Here is a 22,045-nt window from a genome sequence, read left to right as displayed (position 1 = left end):
AATACACAAAACAAACACATGGGTGATATGTACAACATGTAAACAACTACTGTATGTGCAGCCGGTCAATGTTTATATTATGGATATTCCCCCACAGTGTAAACACATTAATGTTTTATGAATTGCATATGTCGTTTGTTGCCAGGCAGAATTTGTAAAGCACAATCATTTGTGTTCTATTTTCCGATAGAAAAACATGGCGTATATATGAAGAAATTACTCAGAAATATATGAAATAAAAATAATCTCTTCCAGGGTCAAAATGTCCCATCATAATACCCCATGTTAAAGCGGAACTGCATTTTTTTTTTAAAGGCCTACTGAAATGAGATTTTCTCATTTAAACGGGGACAGCAGGTCCATTCTATGTGTCATACTTGATCATTTCGCGATATTGCCATATTTTTGCTGAAAGGATTTAGTAGAGAACATCGACGATAAAGTTTGCAACTTTTGGTCGCTGATAAAAAAGCCTTGCTTGTACCGGAAGTAGCGTAACGTCACCGGTTGTGGAGCTCCTCACATCTGCACATTGTTTACAATCATGGCCACCAGCAGCGAGAGCGATTCGGACCAAGAAAGCGACGATTTCCCCATTAATTTGAGCGAGGATGAAAGATTCGTGGATGAGGAAAGTGAGAGTGAAGGATTAGAGGGCAGTGGAAGCGATTCAGATAGGGAAGATGCTGTGAGAGGCGGGTGGGACCTGATATTCAGCTGGGAATGACTAAAACAGTAAATAAACACAAGACATATATATACTCTATTAGCCACAACACAACCAGGCTTATATTTAATATGCCACAAATTAATCCCGCATAACAAACACCTCCCCCCTCCCGTCCATATAACCCGCCAATACAAATCAAACACCTGCACAACACACTCAATCCCACAGCCCAAAGTACCGTTCACCTCCCCAAAGTTCATACAGCACATATATTTCCCCAAAGTTACGTACGTGACATGCACATAGCGGCACGCACGTACGGGCAAGCGATCAAATGTTTGGAAGCCGCAGCTGCGTACTCACGGTACCGCGTATCCAACTCAAAGTCCTCCTGGTAAGAGTCTCTGTTGTCCCAGGCCAATGGTAAAGCTTGACTGTCATCGTTCGGGAATGTAAACAATGAAACACCGGCTACGTGTTTGTGTTGCTGCAGCCGGCCGCTAATACACCGCTTCCCACCTACAGCTTTCTTCTTTGCTATCTCCATTGTTCATTAAACAAATTGCAAAAGATTCACCAACACAGATGTCCAGAATACTGTGGAATTTTGCGATGAAAACAGACGACTTAATAGCTGGCCACAGTGGTGTCCCAAAATGTCCGCTACAATCCGTGACGTCACGCGCAAACGTCATCATACCGAGACGTTTTCAGCAGGATATTCCGCGGGAAATTTAAAATTGCACTTTACTAATCTAACCCGGCCGTATTGGCATGTGTTGCAATGTTAAGATTTCATCATTGATATATAAACTATCAGACTGCGTGGTCTGTAGTAGTGGGTTTCAGTAGGCCTTTAAGACAAGAACACATATGGGTTTTTTTTCAGGCATTCGAACTACAAAAAAAAAATGGAGCCTATAGGAGCCACTCTATTCTGCCTATAAGCACTTAAAAAAACATCCAATCACCTCCGTCAAGGTCTATATACAGTACATGAGGTTAGTATATATGTAATGCAGAAATAGGCACATTTATGATAACATTTAATGTTTACGTATTTTGCTCATTTTAAGATAACCGGCGCATGATTTCTACAAACACGACATTTGCTTTTTGCTTTGACAACATCAGTGATTATTACTCACTGCAGACTTACCAACAAGCTTACTGTACAATTTCTGCTGTCACAGGGATGCCGACTGATAGGATGTTCATTATTCCCATTTATATGAAAAATGACTGTTAATCCTTGCGAAGAAAAAAGGGGGGTTGAACCAAGCGTCTTTTTGTGTCTTTTTCGCCATTTCCGGGACTATATCGGATGCCAAAGTTGACCAACTTGTCGGATTATGTCCTCATCCAAGTGAGGGGCATTATTTGTGATCTAGAACAGTCGTTCTCAAACTTTTTTCCACCAAGTACTACCTCAGAAAACACTTTGCTCTCCAAGTAACACCATAATGACCAACATTAAAATACAGTAGCGCAGTAGGCCTGAGTATTCATTAAAAACAAGACCGAGGCGGAAGTATATTTAATAGTTTTGGCCACTGTGACGTTACAGTAACACTGTGCCGGAATATAGAAAAATAAAACACTTTACTTTAATCAAGGGATTCTTTGACGTACCATTGACTATGTTTACAGTGAAGGCCAAAGTGGCTCAAATCAGTTTTTTTTCTAAATCCGATTTTTTTCTAGCTGTCTGTTTACACTGCAAGTAAAATGGGATCTTTATCGGACTCCAGTGTAAACGCGTACAGGCCCCAATGTGGCCTTGATGTCACTTGCATGCGTAGTTCTATGAAGTGAAAACAAAGGTGTTTGACCGGATTCCGTAAAAGTTAAAGTACCACTGATAGTCTCACACACACACACACTAGGTGTGCTGAAATTAGCCTCTGCATTAGACTCATCCTCTTGTTCCACCCTGGGAGGTGAGGGGAGCAGCGAGCAGCAGTGGCGGCCACGCTCGGGAATTATTTAGGTGATTTAACCCATAATTTCAACCCTTGATGCTGAGTGCCAAGCAGGGAGGTAATGGGTCCCATTTTTATAGTCTTTGGTATGACTCGGCCGGGGTTTCAGCTCACGACCTACCGAGCTCAGGGCGGACACTCTAACCCAGTGGTTCTTAACCTTGTTGGAGGTGCCGAACCCCACCAGTTTCATATGCGCATTCACCGAACCCTTCTTTAGTGAAAAATAAAAATTCAAGACAAAGTTATATGTTTTTGGTAACACTTTAGTATGGGGAACATATTCTAAGTAACAAAGACTTAACTTAGAGTTTTTTGGACACTAGGGGAACATATTCTAAGTAACAAAGACTTAATTTAGAGTTATTTGGTTAGGGTTAGGGTTAGAGGGTTAGGGTTATAATAAGGCCGTGCCGAATAAGGCATTAATAAGTACTTAATAATGACTAGTTAAGAGCCAATATGTTACTAATTTGCATGTTAATAAGCATCTAATTAATGGTGAATGTGTTCCCCATACTAAAGTGTTACCATGTTTTTTTACTGGTGCACACAATGAACCGTGCATGAACATCACCTTGTTCGAACAACAAAACCAACACAGTGCATAAACTCACAACAAATTACACACCTGCAAATCAGTGTGACTTCTACTGTTGCCGTATCCGTAATACACCGACGAGGAGAAGTTTTTATTTACACGATGAGTCGGGTGTGTCTTGACCTCTGCCGAACCCCTGAGGCCGACTCACCGAACCCTTAGGGTTCGATCAAACCCAGGTTAAGAACCACTGCGCTAACCACCAGGCCAATTACAACTACTATAAAAACATTTAAAAAAGTCACCATGCCTTAAAAATTAGTGTTTTTGTACGAGAAAATAAATTAAAGTAATATATCGTGTAATATATTTTGGAGGGTTCTAATCTTTTTATGGCTGTTAAGTAGAGGAGACGCGAACATCAGCGTGGATCTACGCAAGCTTTATTTTTTGACTTATATGTAACACCACAGCGTCAATTGCGGTCTTCCAATAATAGCTATTTCTTTGGAATCAAATTATATATTCATTTATTGCATATAGCTTATTATTTACGCGCTATTAACAAGTGATGCACCAAAAATTTGGCCGTCGAAAATAGACTTTGCTCACCGCAACCGGATGTGTGATGAAGTATCCACTTCTGCTGGCGAGCTGCATCCTTCCCCGCGCACACGAATGACGTATCTCGCCCAAAGCTGACGAAAAAGTCACACGCGGGTCGCATTTCGTTTAGACTCAAGTCACATTTGAAAAGATCAGATTCCAATCACATCTGGACTACCTCCCGATGTGGCCTGGATCTGATCCGAAAAGATCACATTTGAAACACTTCGGAGCGTTTTGACTGGCAAAAAAAAATATGATTTGTGTCAATTAAGGGCAAAAAAAATCAGATTTAGACTGAAGTGTAAAGGGGGCCATTTCATTTACGTTTATTCACGAGTTAGAATGCATTTAAAAAAATACATCTGTCTTCTTGTCCCTCATAATAATTGAGAATGATAGGCAAAATTCCAAAAAAGTGCAGTTACCCTTTAACAGTATAGGCAATGTTTTAGGTCACACATCCAACAGTACAGTACATTTTTCCACACCTACATTTCTTACTTTAAGTGCAAAAATAGGTGAACCACCTTATTATTTATATAAGTGTAAAAACAAATTAACCCGCCGTTTTAATGCATTTAAGAGGAAGTATTTTAACGTTTGTAACTGTCGTACAAGAAGAAGCATTTTAACATTCTTATTCGTCACACAAGTGTCAAAATAGGTTAACCAGTTTAGTAATCAATGGCATGTAACCGGTAGCATTGTGACATTCTTAACTAAGTATAAAAATAAATTAACCACTTAATCACTAGCACAGAACAGGAAGCAGTTTAACATTCTTAACTTATGAAAAACCAGGTTAGTATTTACTTAACACAGTGATTGCATTCATTCTGTTCTTCAGTTCAGTTCAGTTCAGTTTCAGTTAATTTGGAACATGCACACGATACAATGTAATGCATCACACAATTCCAGTTGTTTCATTACAGCTCGTCCGAAAAGGAGTAGGAAGAAGCAGAGCTGATTTAATCCTACCCCTTTTCATATCATAGCAATTTTATCCAATTTCCTTGTTCTCTGTAACAGAACAGTGAACAAATAAATAATATACCATAGTAAGCATACAAATATTAAATACATAAATAATATTTGTCTCAATAAAAAAAAAGGGTTCAAGATGTTTATCATAATTCTTGTTCTGTGTACTTTGTGAACACTTGTAGTTTGAACCGTCTCTTAAACTGAATCATATTGCTGCTTTGTTTGATTTATTTGGTTAATCCATTCCATAATTGAATTCCACATACTGATATACTAAAGGTTTTAAGTGTTGTACGAGCATACAAATGTTCTTTTATTGATATTATATCTATTATCGCTGACTTATTGTACATATTATTGTACGTATTATACTGAGCTGTCAGGGCAGTGATGCAAGATCCTGCTATGTGGAAAGTGAGATGAACTTTGTTTGTTGTCGTATGATGATTGTCGACTCACTCTGCCATTTTCTGTTGTATTGTTATCTTCATCTGTTACCTGTCAGCCTTCACTGTAAAACCACAACATTACAAAACAACCAAAAAGTGTAGCACATTTTTCTGTAAATGTTAAAATTCTGATATGTCTGACATCAGGCGGCGGTTTGGGTGGTAATGTATAAAGATAATGAGTTAATTTGTACAAAACTAATTGAATTTCTGCAAAACAGCACCATCTGGTAATTGAAGCCTCTAAACTGATCAACCCTATGGTGGACTGGGAATGTATCTAGGGCAGGGGTGTAAAACTCATTTTAGCTCAGGGGCCGCATGGAGGAAACTCTGTGCACAGGCGGGCCGGACTATTAGAATCATGGCATTAAAACTAAAAAATAAAGACAACTTCAGAACTTCTTTGTCCTACTTTGGCCAAAAATAGAACAAACACATTCTAAATTAAATTGGAAACTGTACATAAATATACTTAAGACAAAGATGGCAACAATTATTGCTATGTTACATGAAATCAAAAACTCTGTAAATCAAAAGGCTCTTAACATGTTATATAATTATTTCGTACTCCCATATCTCAATTATTGTGTTGAAATCTGGGGTAACAATTACAAATCAAACATCAACTCTATATTCTTACTTCAAAAGAAAGCGATTAGAATTGTAAATTATGCGGATTATCATGACCATACCAATGCTCTGTTTATTAAATTAAAAATATTAAAACTGCACGATCTTGTTGACCTCAACACTGCTATTGTGACGTACAAAGCTCATAACCACATGTTGCCTGGAGAGGTTTAAACTCTGAGAGAATCCCTATGACCTCAGAGGTTCAGCGGTCTTTCAGAAAGCAAACATAAGAACGAGCTTAAAAAGTAGATGTGTTTCTGTCAGGGGGGTTCAACTGTGGAACAGCTTGGATGATTCCTTAAAATGTTCCAGTTCCATTCACACACTTAAAAAACACTTTAAGACCAATGTTTTGAAAAAATATATCACTCTTGAATCAACACTGTAGTCAATACTATGATCAATGTTAATTAAAAACTAAATGCGAGATATAAATAATAATGGAAGTATAATTGTTTGTATATAGTATATAATTGGTGCAAAGGTTTAACACGTGTACAAGGATATTTCACATGCCTTTACTGTGTATATGATTTAACTGTGTTTATGTTGTGTACAATGTGTATTTATAATATGTTGTACAAAGGACATTTCATAATTTTCGGAAGTTCATCTTGTACTTGACATTGTTTATAGGGTTAGGCGCAATAAGTGTTCAACTTCAGCCTAAATCCTTTCGGTCTGCAACATTTTCTTTTTCAATCTATGGATGAACAACTGTTTGTTTATTTGGTTGACCGAAGAATAATAATAATAAACTAATAATAATAATAAATAATAAAATATTACATTAAAAATATATTAAAAACTACCGGCAGCGGTAAAGTTTAGATCCATGAAGGAAAGAAGAAAGTGAATGAATGTTTATAACTGAATACATTTACATATGCATAAACATTTGTTTTCTTTTGTATTATTTTTTTAATGAATTAAGTAACGTTTATGGAATGTGAGATATAACAGGATAATGCATACATTTATCATTTGTTTTCAAAATGCTTACAAAAAAGTGTGACCCCAGAAATGTACTGTGGGACCCCATTTTTATGACTTGATTTTGAAACTTCCTAGCGCCAACACTGATGGAGTATTGGTGCGTGCAAAACAGCAGCAGGTTCTAATACTAATCAAATATCATCCCGGGGGCCATAGATAATTCATTGGGCCTTGACTTTGACACCCCTGATATAGGGTGTAACTCACCTCTAAATTCAGCTGGGGTAGGCTCCAGCCTCTCTGTTTTCATTTTTCATATCATCAGAGACTCCCTGTGACTGTCAATATTTGTTAAATGGTGTTAAAGAGACACATAATAGGTTATAGCATGCTATTTAACGCATATTACCAGTCTCATTATGACACTAAATGGCCCATCCGCTGCCTCATTAAGTCTTCCACTACACTACTTTTGCTCTTCGCAGCCATTCCCAAAGTGGTCATCAAGCCTCCCAGACCGGGCGTGTTCCCCCCGAGCCATCACAACCACCTCCCCGACATCGACCAGAGGAGGACCACCACCACCCTGCGCCCAGTGGTAACAATGTTTTTCCCCGTCGCCCCCAAAACGACGACCGTCGCGACGACGACGACCACCACCACCACGACAACCACTGTCAGAGCAACGCCACCTCCACGCAGGACACCGCCTCCTACAAAGAAGCCCTTCGTCCCCACCAGGAGGCCGCCCGCACCCACAAGCAAGCCCTACGTCTCTCCAAGGCCGGTGGTCCCGACCAGGCGGACCCCGGGTGTTACAACTGTGGACAACAGCATCCACAAGGCCACCAAGCACAGAGGAGACGTCTATAGTAAGTCCTGTTTTTATCTCTCGTGATTTACAGCAAAACAAAATCTTTTTGTCGCTCCGACAGGAATTATAAGCCATTCGGCAAATGGCATTAGTGGCTTTTAGCACCGTTTAGGGGCAGCATAAGAGGCCGTAAAAGCTACATTGCTAATAAAAGTTCTACATTTGACTTTTAAAGCACTTTTAGACACAAATATTGTAATTGCTTTTTGGTAAGTAATTGCCTTTTCCCAAACAAGTACATATTCATATTCATTCTAGAACAACAGAACTAAAATATGAATTTCTCTATATCTGATAATATTATACCCTTAAAGGCCTACTGAAATGAATTTTTTTAATTTAAACGGGGATAGCAGATCTATTCTATGTGTCATACTTGATCATTTCGCGATATTGCCATATTTTTGCTGAAAGGATTTAGTATAGAACAACGACGATAAAGATCGCAACTTTTGGTATCTGATAAAAAAAAGGCTTGCCCCTACCGGAAGTAGCGTGACATAGTCAATTGAACATATACGCAAAGTTCCCTATTGTTTACAATGATGGCCGCATGAAGTGAGAGAGATTCCCCATTAATTTGAGCGAGGATGAAAGATTTGTGGATGAGTAAAGTGCAAGTGAAGGACTAGTGGGGAGTTGAAGCTATTCAGATAGGGAAGATGCTGTGAGAGCCGGGGGTGACCTGATATTCAGCTGGGAATGACTACAACAGTAAATAAACACAAGACATATATATACTCTATTAGCCACAACACAACCATTGTTGTTGTTATGCTAGCTCCTAGCTCCTCTGCTAGCTCCTAGCTCCATAGAACGCGCCAATACAATTCAAACACCTGATCAACACACACAATCACTCAGCCCAAAAGACCGTTCACCTAACCCAAGGTTCATAAAGCTTATATATTTTTAAAAAGTTACGTACGTGACGCGCACATACGGTCAAGCTATCAAATGTTTAGCAGCCAAGGCTGCATACTCACGGTACCTGATATTCAGCTGGGAATGACTACAACAGTAAATAAACACAAGACATATATATATACTCTATTAGCCACAACACAACCAGGCTTATATTTAATATGCCACAAATTAATCCTGCATAAAAACACCTACGTGTTTGTTATGCTAGCTCCTAGCTCCTCTGCTAGCTCCTAGCTCCATAGAACACGCCAATACAATTCAAACACCTGATCAACACACACAATCACTCAGCCCAAAAGACAGTTCACCTAACCCAATGTTCATAAAGCTTATATATTTTTAAAAAGTTACGTACGTGACGCGCACATACGGTCAAGCTATCAAATGTTTAGCAGCCAAGGCTGCATACTCACGGTACCTGATATTCAGCTGGGAATGACTACAACAGTAAATAAACACAAGACATATATTTACTCTATTAGCCACAACACAACCACAAATTAATCCTGCATAAAAACACCTACGTCTTTGTTATGCTAACTCCTAGCTCCTATGCTAGCTCCTAGCTCCATAGAACACGCCAATACAATTCAAACACCTGATCAACACACACAATCACTCAGCCCAAAAGACCGTTCACCTAACCCAAGGTTCATAAAGCTTATATATTTAAAAAAAGTTACGTACATACGCAAAAAAAAGTTGCGCACATATGGTCAAGCGATCAAATGTTTAGAAGCCAAAGCTGCATACTCACGGTAGCACGTCTGCGTCTTTGTCATCCAAATCAAAGTAATCCTGGTAAGAGTCTGTGTTGTCCCAGTTCTCTACAGGCGTCTGTGTATCGAAGTCAAAAGTCCTCCTGGTTAGAGTCTCTGTTATCCGAGTTCTTCCATCTTGACTGCATCTTTCGGGAATGTAAACAAAGAAGCGCCGGCTGTGTACTGTTGTTGCTGACTTTGTTCGAAAAATACGTCCGTTTCGCACCGACAACTTTCTTCTTTGCTTGCTCAGCTTCTTTCTCCATAATGCAATGAACATAATTGCAACAGATTCACGAACACAGATGTCCAGAATACTGTGGAATTATGAAATGAAAACAGAGCTTTTTTGTATTGTATTCAATGGGGAAGGCATACCTCTGTTCCCCGGGCTACGTCACGCGCATACGTCATCCTCAGAGGCATTTCGAACCGGAAGTTTAGCGGCAAATTTAAAATGTCACTTTATAAGTTAACCCGGCCGTATTGGCATATGTTATAATGTTAAGATTTCATCATTGATATATAAACTATCAGACTGCGTGGTCGGTAGTAGTGGGTTTCAGTAGGCCTTTAAAAAACTGTGTTACAGGTTCTAGGAACTATTTTTCCCCAGAGTAAACAATGTCAATACAAACAGTCTGTTCTGGTGTCAAACTGTCGCCATCATAATGCATCCTCAAATTCTCATCAATTTAGATAAAATGTTTTTAGTGGCCATACATACAAGTGTAAAAAAAATGAAACAATGTTATTTTTTTTTTCATCTTGCAAGTGCGGAAAAAAAATGGACCAGTGTAGTAAACTCTACCTTTCAATTCAAAAAGTGATTGCCTTGAAGAAATAAATAAATAAATAATCAATCAATAAATCAATCCCGGGGGACGTTGTGGCGCAGTTGGGAGAGTGGCCGTGCCAGCAACCTGAGGGTTCCTGGTTCGATCCCCACCTTCTACCAACCTCGTCACGTCCGTTGTGTCCTTGAGCAAAACACTTCACCCTTGCTCCTGATGGGTCGTGGTTAGGGCCTCGCTGGCAGCTCCCGCCATCAGTGTGTGAATGTGTGTGTGAATGGGTGAATGTGGAAATAGTGTCAAAGCGCTTTGAGTACCTTGAAGGTAGAAAAGCGCTATACAAGTGTAACCCCATTTACCATTTTACCTTTAAAAAGTAGTAACAACATGTATATAACATTTGGCTTTCAGTCAAGCAAATAAACACTGCACTCGTCCTTTGCCACATCGCGCTTCAAATATTACGGCTTTACCACGTTTGTTTTTCTAAGTATATTTTACAAATTGTTTGCCCTAAATTAAGCCTTTTCAAGCATAAAAATGGCGAGAAGAACTAAAAATATCAATTCTACAGTAGTATTGGCCATTAGATGAGACCAAACCAATCAGAGCACGCTGTTGAATATTGTGGCCCCTGATTGGCTCAGCCTCAGGCAGCATTACTATATTGGATTAAGAGAGTGTAAAGGTGACTAAAGAGTATTATTTTATGTCTAGAGGGCTCATCATTTTGAAAAAAATATTTAAAAGTTAGTTTTATTGTGCACTAGCGAGGTTTGTATGGTATACCAGTACTAATAAAGTACTGTGGTACTATTTAAAAAAAAAAAAAAAAAAAAAAAGGTACTATACTGTAATCGAAAAATACCGGTATATTTTCCAATGACATGAGGCGTGCTTTGGTGACATTGTTGGTATACTTTACGAGCCGGGGTGCAAGTTAGTCATCACACACAAACACACACACACTCAAGCCCTTGCAAGCAGAAACAACATGAAGACAGAAGAGGGAGAATGGACATATTTTGTCTTAAAAACTAACAAAGTACGTGGAGCAATAAACTTTTAAGCGCTGCTCTGAAAGTTGTACTGTAAATAGCTAGTAGCTAGCTAGCAGCTAATGTGTCTCCGTAGTGTTTTAGCTACTTCTAAATAACTAATCCTAATACAAATAAAGTAAGTTTCTTACAAATATCATCCATATCAGACGAGGAATAGCTAAACATGCTCCACTACACATCGTAGGAGGATACTATAGCTAACCGCTAACAGCAAGCTAATGCTCCTGAATATAAACAAAAGGGTGGATCTATACACATATCGATTATAAAGATACCAAGTACATGAGCTCTATACGGTCGCTACCACAATGATACAAAATTTTACATCATTTAAAAAAAAAAAAAAAGATGTATGTCTGGACATGGGAGAACTTTAAATATGACAAATGTATGATCGTGTAACTACATTGTATCGGATCAATACCCAAATTTGTAGTATAATCCAAAACTAATGTAAAGTATCCAAACAAAACAACAGAAGAATAAGTTCTTATTACATTTGAACAGAAGTGTAGATAGAACATGAAACACATAAAGTAAGCAGGTATTAACAGTAAATGAACAAGTAGATTAATAATCAATTTTCTACCGCTTGTCCCTCATAATGTTGTCAAAATAATAGAATGGGAAATGACACAATATGTTACTGCATACAGCAGCCAAATAAGGAGCATTTTGCTAACTAAAAGAGAAGTTTTCTAGTATGTTCACTATGTCATTTAATGCCAAAACACATGTTTAATGTATCATAAGATTTTTTTGTTAACATTTTTTTTGTGGTGCCCTTTATTTTGAAAAGTATTGACAAGTATTGAAATACATTTTGGAAGCGGTACTGGTACCAGCATATTGGTATCGAGACAATCTTAGCTCAAGCTATGAAAATATTCTAATTATAATTAATTATTCATAATTCATTCATCACAGTCATGTCTGTAACCAATTAACAGCCAATTAAAGAAAAAACTAAACAAGTTTAGTTTATATTTTACTGCATTTTTTTTTTTCATTTTACCTTGCAGTAAATATTCGAGACGTAACAAAACAAAACCGTACAATATTTAGTAAAACTCAGTAAAATGTGTGCTGCGGCAAGGTTGAGTATCGCAGGTGACATACCGGTGTTTGCACTAGCAGATGGCGCCACCTAATTAGAAATGTGTAAAGGGGAGCACAGATTACATCAGCACGTCTGCACGCTAGAACTTCCAGACGCTGGCTGGGAGGCGACTTCTCTCTGAGCTCTTTATTCACATAATTGTACAGAAATGAATGAAGCTTGGCGTCAAATGCGTCATTTGTGCACCTTGAGTACCTCAAAATGTGTGCATGGATATTTATGAAGATTCATCTATTGCTTTCGATTTGGGGCCGATGATCCAGCAAAATTATGCAATTAGGCTTTAGTCGTAGTAGCCTGAATCTTCCAAACACAGTTCAGTTTTGGAGCAACAAAGTGTAGTAGGGTTGTATGGTATACCGGAATTAGTATAGTACCGGGATACTAATGAATCATATTCAGTACTATACCGCCTCTGAAAAGCACCAGCCATTGGTGGATCTACACCTAACATCCACTTTAATGATACCATGATAATACCAATAATACCATGAATTGATTAACGTGGACCCCGACTTAAACAAGTTGAAAAACGTATTCGGGTGTTACCATTTAGTGGTCAATTGTACGGAATATGTACTGTACTGTGCAATCTACTAATAGAAGTCTCAATAAAAAAAACAACAACCAAGATGGCCACACCTGGTGCTAATCAGCAGGCTGATATTTATGCCTGCCTCGCCTGCACCTCAGCGCTCAAGGATTGACTATTGTTTGAGAAGCGTTCCATGCTTTCTCCTCTGTTACTTATATTGAAATCATCTTACCTGCTCATCGTTCTCCTGGTTCCTGCATCTTGGGGTCACTACAACTGCAGCCATGCCAGTTCCCAACAATTTTGATGCGAAAATGAATGTTAAAAATGCGGATTTTCACGGAAATTTCACATGCCTGCATATCATTCAACAGACAGACATTCCATTTGAACTGCCCTTTTGATAATAAAGTACCATAAATGTCCTGATCCCGATCACATTTTCCTTTACCACAGCTGTGTCCCAGTGTTTACATGGCTAAAGATTTTACTCACGTGAAAGATTCCTTCAAAAGGGATGCACGCTCAGCGAGACACAATTACATTCCCATATTCCTTGTTACACATATGCAGGAGTTGCATGAATCCCAGGAGGGTGCGTGTCTTGCCAGAACATCGGCTCAATTCAGGAGCAAGCTGCAACGAACGCGTCGTCTACCCACAGTTCTTAGATACCAATCCTCACCACTATGCCGGAAAATGGTACTTTAACTTTTAACAAATCAGGTTTCTTCCAGGTAGCGTTATAACTGGAAAAGCAAAGGATAAGCACCGAGCAGGACGACACAAGAAGCTAACCGCTAAACCTTCACTAAAGTCGTAGGTGTGATCAATCCAGATATTGATACTATCAACACCGAGTATATTATCAGTATATAAACTGTACCGAAGTGATTAGATCGATATTTTCTTTTCCTTGTTCTCATTATTACAAAATCATTTTTTGGGTGTTTTTTTTAATTCATGTTTAAAGCTCAAGGAGTAAATGTTTTAATAGTCGTTTTTGCTTTTGTTTATTTATTGTACACTAGCCACTTTATTTTGTTAAAAGAAAAAGTATTGTGCCTCTATACCACAAATTCAGATTGTAGATATAATAAGAGGAGCTTTAGAAAAATGAGTTATTGTGTTTACGCAAGTTACAAACCCCGTTTCCATATGAGTTGGGAAATTGTGTTAGATGTAAATTTAAACGGAATACAATGATTTGCAAATCATTTTCAACCCATATTCAGTTGAATATGCTACAAAGACAACATATTTGATGTTCAAACTGATAAACTTTTTTTTTTTTTTGCAAATAATCATTAACTTTAGAATGTGATGCCAGCAACACGTGCCAAAGAAGTTGGGAAAGGTGGCAATAAATACTGATAAAGTTGAGGAATGCTCATTAAACACTTATTTGGAACATCCCACAGGTGAACAGGCAAATTGGGAACAGGTGGGTGCCATGATTGGGTATAAAAGTACATTCCATGAAATTCTCAGTCATTCACAAAAAAGGATGGGGCGAGGGTCACCACTTTGTCAACAAATGCGTGAGCAAATTGTTGAACAGTATTGCAAGGAATTTAGGGAATTCACCATCTACGGTCCGTAATATCATCAAAGGGTTCTGAGAATCTGGAGAAATCACTGGACGTAAGCAGCTAAGCCCGTGACCTTTGATCCCTCAGGCTGTACTGCATCAACAAGCGACATCAGTGTGTAAAGGATATCACCACATGGGCTCAGGAACACTTCAGAAACCCACAATCCATAAGCTCACATGGAGGTCACCAGGTGGTGATCGACCATATCATCGTCAATGTAAAATGGTGACGGTCACTTGCAGATGTTAGAGCTTTCCGTGGGGCTGACGTTTTCAGTGACCATCACCTAACAACAGCTACAGTGAAGTTGAAACTTCGTAAGGTGAAGAAACAGGGTCAGCAAAGGAAACAACTTGACACCACCAAACTCAAGTGTCCAAGAACGAAACAGCAGTTTGTGCTAGAGATTATGAATCGCTTTCAAGCACTTGCCGATATGACAGAGGATGATACCTCAGTTAACACCAAGTGGGATGTGATCAAGCATACTTATGTGGATGCAGCAACTAAAATCTTGGGATATAAGAAGAAAAACAACAAGAAATGGATAACACCTGGAACATGGCAAAAAATTGAAGAAAGGAAACAACTGAAAGCAAAGTTGCTAAGCACCAAGTCCCCAAGATTACAGGAACAGGTCCAAAAGGCCTATACGGCAAAGGACATAGAGGTCAAAAGGAGTGCCCGGAAGGACAAGCGTTTTTTTTGTAGAGAAAATGGTGTGTGAAGCTGAGCAGGCTGCAGCCAGGGGAGAGTTGGGGACCGTCTATAAGATTACTAAACAGCTCTGTGGCAGAAACACCAGCCAGTCAGCCCCCATCAGATGTAAAAACGGGACCGTTATAACAACTGAAAGGGACCAAGCAGCAAGATGGCTCCAACACTTTCAGGAAGTGCTAAACTGCCCTAAACCAGACACACCGGCCAATCCTCAACCAGAAATAGATGTCCTTAACATCGACATTAGCCCAATTACAGCCTTTGAGATCAAGGATGCTCTTAAAGCCATGAAGAGTGGCAAAGCAGCAGGCATCGACTCCATCGAAGCAGAGATGCTCAAGGCTGACCCTGTCACAGCAACATTAGTGTTGGTTGATCTCTTCAGAACCATCTGGGAGAGTGAAACCATTCCAAGTGACTGGGATAAGGGACTAATAGTTAAACTTCACAAGAAAGGCAACCTACAGATCTGTGACAACTGGCGTGGTATTACACTACTTTCCATCCCCAGCAAGATCTTCTGCAGAGTGCTCCTCAAACGGATTGAACCAGTTATCGACAACAAGCTGAGGGAAGAACAAGCGGGTTTCAGAAGAGGCAGAGGATGCATTGATCAGATCTTTGCACTAAGAAACATCCTTGAACAGTGCATTGAGTGGAATGTCTCTTTATATATTAATTTCATAGACTTCAAAAAGGCCTTTGACAGTGTGCACAGAGAGACCCTTTGGAACATCCTGAGGTCATATGGAATCCCGGACAAAATCACCACCCTGATTAGCCTGTTCTACAACCACTTCGAATGTAGTGTGATCATTAACAACAAGACACTCTCAGAATGGTTCCCAGTGGAATCAGGTGTACGGCAGGGTTGCATCCTCTCCCCCTTTCTGTTCCTAGTTACCCTCGACTGGATCATGCGTAACACTACATCTGGCATGTGCAGAGGAATTCAGTGGACGCCTTTCTCCCACTTAGAGGATCTCGACTTTGCTGACGACCTGGCGGTCTTGTCCTCAAAGAGAGACCACCTGCAAGAGAAAACAGATAGGCTTAGTAAATATGCAAAACAGACATGTCTGAATATCAACACCGCAAAGACACAAGTCATGTGCATAAACACCACCAACCCTACACCTATCACCATCAATGGCGTGCCACTTGATTTTGCAGAGGACTTCACATACCTGGGGAGCCTCATCAGCAAGGACAATGGAGGGAAAAAAGACATCCAATCAATCAATCAATCAATCAATCAATCAAGCAATTCCTTTATTGATTGATTGATTGATTGATTGGAGAGCAAGGCTCTCCAAAGCTCGTGGGGCTTTCGCAAGACTGCAGCCAATCTGGAAGTCCCGACAGTACCATCTTAGGACAGAGATTCAACTCTACAACAGCTGTGTGAAATCAGTCCTCATGTACGGCTCAGAATGCTGGCGAGTGGTTAAAGGAGACATGAATAAAATCAGTGCCTTCCACAATGGGAGCCTTAGAAAAATCTGCCGAATCTTCTGGCCCAACAAAATAACAAACAAGGAGCTGTACACCAAAACAGGATGCAGAGATGTGGTCCGTGAAATAAAACTTAGGCGACTCAGATGCCTAGGCCATGTTCTAAGAATGGACAACGAGAGGATACCAAAGGCAGCGTTAAGATGGACACCACCGGGAAAACGTAAGCCAGGGCGGCCAAAGAACACCTGGCGAAGAACAGTTGAAGGGGAGCTGAAAGAGATGAAGCTTACATGGGGCGAGGCACAGAGACTAGCACAGCAGCGAGATGAATGGCGTCGAGTCGTCGAAGCCTTATTTCCCATCCGGGAAGAAGAGGATGAAATAATAAATAAATAAATAATAAACGGAATACAATGATTTGCAAATCATTTTCAACCCATATTCAATTGAATATGCTACAAAGACAACATAGTTGATGTTCAAACTGATAAACATTTTTTTTTTTGCAAATAATCATTAACTTTAGAATTTGATGCCAGCAACACGTGACAAAGAAGTTGGGAAAGGTGGCAATAAATACTGATAAAGTTGAGGAATGCTCATCAAACACTTATTTGGAACATCCCACAGGTGTGCAGGCTAATTGGGAACAGGTGGGTGCCATGATTAAGTATGAAAACAGCTTCCCAAAAAATGCTCAGTCTTTCACAAGAAAGGATGGGGCGAGGTACACCCCTTTGTCCACAACTGCGTGAGCAAATAGTCAAACAGTTTAAGAACAACGTTTCTCAAAGTGCAATTGCAAGAAATTTAGGGATTTCAACATCTATGGTCCATAATATCATCAAAAGGTTAAGAGAATCTGGAGAAATCACTGCACGTAAGCGGCATGGCCGGAAACCAACATTGAATGACCGTGACCTTCGATCCCACAGACGGCACTGTATCAAAAACCGACATCAATCTCTAAAGGGTATCACCACATGGGCTCAGAATAATGAGCCCATGTGGTGATACTTCAAAACTTCAGAAAAGCACTGTCACTAAATACAGTTGGTCGCTACATCTGTAAGTGCAAGTTGAAGCTCTACTATGCAAAGCGAAAGCCATTTATCAACAACATCCAGAAACGCAGCCGGCTTCTCTGGGCCATAGATCATCTAAGATGGACTCATGCAAAGTGGAAAAGTGTTCTGTGGTCTGACGAGTCCACATTTCAAATTGTTTTTGGAAATATTCGACATCGTGTCCTCCGGACCAAAGGGGAAGCGAACCATCCAGACTGTTATCGACGCAAAATTCAAAAGCCAGCATCTGTGATGGTATGGGGGTGCATTAGTGCCCAAGGCATGGGTAACTTACACATCTGTGAAGGCACCATTAATGCTGAAAGGTACATACAGGTTTTGGAACAACATATGCTGCCATCTAAGCGCCGTCTTTTTCATGGACGCCCCTGCTTATTTCAGCAAGACAATGCCAAGCCACATTCAGCACGTGTTACAACAGCGTGGCTTCGTAAAAAAAGAGTGCGGGTACTTTCCTGGTCCGCCTGCAGTCCAGACCTGTCTCCCATCGAAAATGTGTGGCGCATTATGAAGCGTAAAATACGACAGCGGAGAGACCCCGGACTGTTGAACGACTGAAGCTCTACATAAAACAAGAATGGGAAAGAATTCCACTTTCAAAGCTTCAACAATTAGTTTCCTCAGTTCCCAATCGTTTATTGAGTGTTGTTAAAAGAAAAGGTGATGTAACACAGTGGTGAACATGCCCTTTCCCAACTTCTTTGGCACGTGTTGCAGCCATTGTCTTTGTAGTGCATTCAATTGAATATGGGTTGAAAAGGATTTGCAAATCATTGTATTCCTTTTATATTTACAACTAACACAATTTCCCAACTCATATGGAAACGGGGTTTGTACTTGCTATAAAACATTTTCATTTCTATAATAAAAAATGTTGATTGGGACATTTGTTCATGTACGTCAAACTCCCAGTATTTTCTGCTGTTAAGTAAATAAACACAGCATTTATATTGTAATTATTGTTTACGCCACTTTAATAGAGCCCCAAATAGTTGCTATTATGAAATTGCTGCACCCCAAAAATAAATGCCTTGTACTCTCTGCAGTTGACTAAATAAGAGCAGAATTTATACCTTGACCTTATTTCCTCAAATAGAGGCCAGTGCTGTAATGGAGCACAACATTTGCGTTTGCTGTATTTCCTCACCGGACTTAAAATTAGACACACTCCACTAAACGTATGAAGAATATGAGCTCACGTCTAAACTAAGAGTGCGTATTAAGGTCTATTTTCAGCTAGTCGCAGTTCAACTTTCACTTTCCTTAATCAGGACGGTTTTATTTGTGCACTCCTTGACCGGATGCGTGATATCCAAGGAGAGAGGGGGGCGGTGTGGTTATGGTGCATTCCTTTAAGTCCAGCTGCACACACATTGAGCCCTGGATGCCAGGGAGTGCTGGAGGTTCTGGTGCTCACTTGGATGAGTTTGTGGGTCTGAGACTCCTATGACTCATTGGTTGGGCCGAGTGTCGGGTCACAGGACGGCCAGTCTGAAACAGCCTCAGTGCTGCACGGGACGCCTCGTAAGGCCGGGAGTTGTTTGTTTTACCTGTGCCAAATACAATAAGTGTACGAGTCTATGTTTTTATAATGACATCTAATCAGCGTTCATTTCAATGTCTTGTTGTGCCCGATGGATGACAGTCAGCAAAATATAATACAATACAATAATATGTTTTTAATTGTATCTATTACTACCATTATTATTGGTATCATACTATTTTTATTCAAGGTTTTCTTTTATTTACCAGTTTTCTTTGTCTAATCCAAAAAAATAAAGAATACAAATAAAAAAAAAGAAGTGAGTTTTTGTTTTCAGTATGCACTGCATTATATTAAATTGTCTATGCTCAGTAAAAAAAAAAAAAAATTTTAACTAAATTTTTTTTTTTACATTTAAAACACTTCTTTGTGGTCTACATAACATTTAATGGTGGTTCTTTGGTCAAGATTTTGCATAGATTATGTTTTACAGACCGTCTTTAATCGGCTTTCTGACCGTCTCTTCATGATGCGGCGTTTTGTAGGCGGTCTTATTGATGTGCCTCCACTTTGACTGCATCTTCTCCCCTCCAACCATGTTGCAGTTTTTAGCGCTTCCATATTAGGTGTACTGACAGATATAAGTTACAACTATACGCTACTTTGTATCAGAAATGGCAGCAGCGGTGTGGGTCCACGTGCATGTACGAGCCAGTCTGCCGCAAAGAGGATAAAGAAAAAGAAGGAGCTTATTTTCTGTAACTTTGGACTACAATGGCAGACTCGGGCAAAGCTCTTGGGGTACATTTCTAGCATATATGGAAATATACGCTGGGAGAAACCTCACAAATTGGGCAATTTCCAAGCAAGTTGTTTGGAGGAAGTATGAAGGAAGGCAAGATTGATTTATAAATATCAAACTAATTTTAGCTCAGGGGCCGCATGGAGGAAAATCTATTCCCAGGTGGGCAGGACTGGTAAAATCATGGCATGATAACTTAAAAACAAAGACGACTTCAGATTGTTTGCTTTGTTCTACAACAAACTTAGACTTAGTCTCAGTGTATATACAAAGCCAATAAACATGAAGTCACAGCCTATCTGGGATTGAACAAATTAAATAAACTTGTAGGTGTCAAATACCTAATTTGTCATTTCCAGGTATTAACCCTGTGCTAACTCAACAAACTACACACACGGAGATAGAAACTGTTGAAGATTGTTGAGTTATACTCACTTTTCTCATTTTTGAATGAGACATTTAGGGGCAATGAAGGTGCCAAAGAATAATGTCTTCGAAGTAGAAGACCTAAAACTGCAGGTTTTTTGTTTCATTTGTTTGAGGGGAGGAGCCACAGCCACGCTTTACCACAGCTATATGCGCTTGACTGCGTACCTCTTGCTTGGCCCCGGTATCAAGCGTTTGCTTGGTCAACAAAGTTGTTTTTGCGACACCCAGTCGACACATTTAGATCAATTTCTTTCATTAAACAATTTCAGCTCAATTTTATACTTAGCAAACTCATCTCGCGGGCCGCATAAAACCCGTGGGCCTGATCCGGCCCACGGGCCGTACGTTTGACACCCCTAAATTTTAGGGACTTATGCAGATCCCAAATACACAAAAACAGGTAACAATAGATAACAAAAGTTGGATTTTGCATAATAGGTCACCCTTAAGTCCAGTGAATACTATTTTAACACAAAAAAACCATATACAGGTATGTAATGAATGTAGTAGTGGGGTGGGGGCAGGGGGGCACAGGTCCGTTGGCCATGGATGAAGTGCTGGCTGTCCAGAGTCGGGACCCGGGGTGGACCGCTCGCCTATGCATCGGTTGGAACATCTCTGCGCTGCTGACCCGTCTCCGCTCTGGATGGTCTCCTGCTGGCCCCACTATGGACTGGACTCTCACTATTATGTTAGAGCCACTATGGACAGGACTTTCACAATATTATGTCAGATCCACTCGACGTCCATTGCATCAGGTCTCCCCTGATCCTCTCCAAGGTTTCTCATAGTCATTCACATCGACGTCCCACTGGGTTGTGAGTTTTTCCTTGCCCTTATGTGGACTCTGTACCGCGGATGCCGTTGTGGCTTGTGCATTCCTTTGAGACACTTGTGATTTATGGCTATATAAATAAACATTGATTGATTGATTGATAGTTACTTATTCAAGTAAATAAATAATTGCATAATTTAATATAGAGATATTAAAATATGACAAGGGCCCTGTATTTCTTGCAAAAAGTTTCACACAGTGGTTGCACTGACAACAACTAACACATTGTGTTGATGTAAATCTTCTTCTGCCTTCAGTTCCGCCGCACGGTAAAGACGACATGCTGGTGGACTACGAGATCTTGCTTGGCGACGAGGATGAGCAAGTTAACGATGAAGCCGGTAAGCCATAATGTCCAAGATGATCCTCTGTATTGTCTGCCTGTGACTAAATTGGGGCCCAAAGCAGAATTTAATTCTGATTACAAACGTTTCTATTGTGATTTTTATACAACTTTAATCCAAGTAGAATGTTTTTGATGCATGTTTTGTACTCAAATGAATGGTTAACTTTTGTCTGTGTTCAAAATAACAATTTTAACAACATTGAAACAGCTGAGATAGGCTCCAGCACCCCCGCGACCCCGAAAGGGATAAGCAGTAGAAAATGGATGGATGGGAACATAAACTTGCATGTTTTCTGGCCAAGATTCAATCCTAGTATGCTAACACGTGCAACAAGAGACGATAAGGATTTTGGGGGACATTTGCTATTATATTTTTATCAGTGACAGAGCAGGAAAGGGCTAGGAAAGGG

General features: G+C 39.8%; 1 protein-coding gene across 7 annotated transcripts in view; it reads left to right on the top strand.

Annotated features, from left to right (window-relative positions):
• Nucleotides 1–22,045, top strand: part of npnta (nephronectin a) — a 163,749-nt gene that overhangs the window by 121,262 nt on the left and 20,442 nt on the right. For all 7 annotated transcript variants that reach the window (XM_062026819.1, XM_062026817.1, XM_062026820.1 and 4 more), the window contains 2 exons: nt 7,293–7,679; nt 21,547–21,630. In XM_062026819.1, the coding sequence (XP_061882803.1) occupies nt 7,293–7,679; nt 21,547–21,630 (471 nt within the window). The remainder of the gene's footprint in view (nt 1–7,292; nt 7,680–21,546; nt 21,631–22,045) is intronic.

This window comes from Entelurus aequoreus, linkage group LG18 (assembly GCF_033978785.1).
Source record: "Entelurus aequoreus isolate RoL-2023_Sb linkage group LG18, RoL_Eaeq_v1.1, whole genome shotgun sequence".
NCBI lineage: Eukaryota > Metazoa > Chordata > Actinopteri > Syngnathiformes > Syngnathidae > Entelurus > Entelurus aequoreus.
The sequence above is the reverse complement of the archived record's forward strand: the minus strand, read 5'-3'. Positions and strand labels throughout refer to the sequence as shown.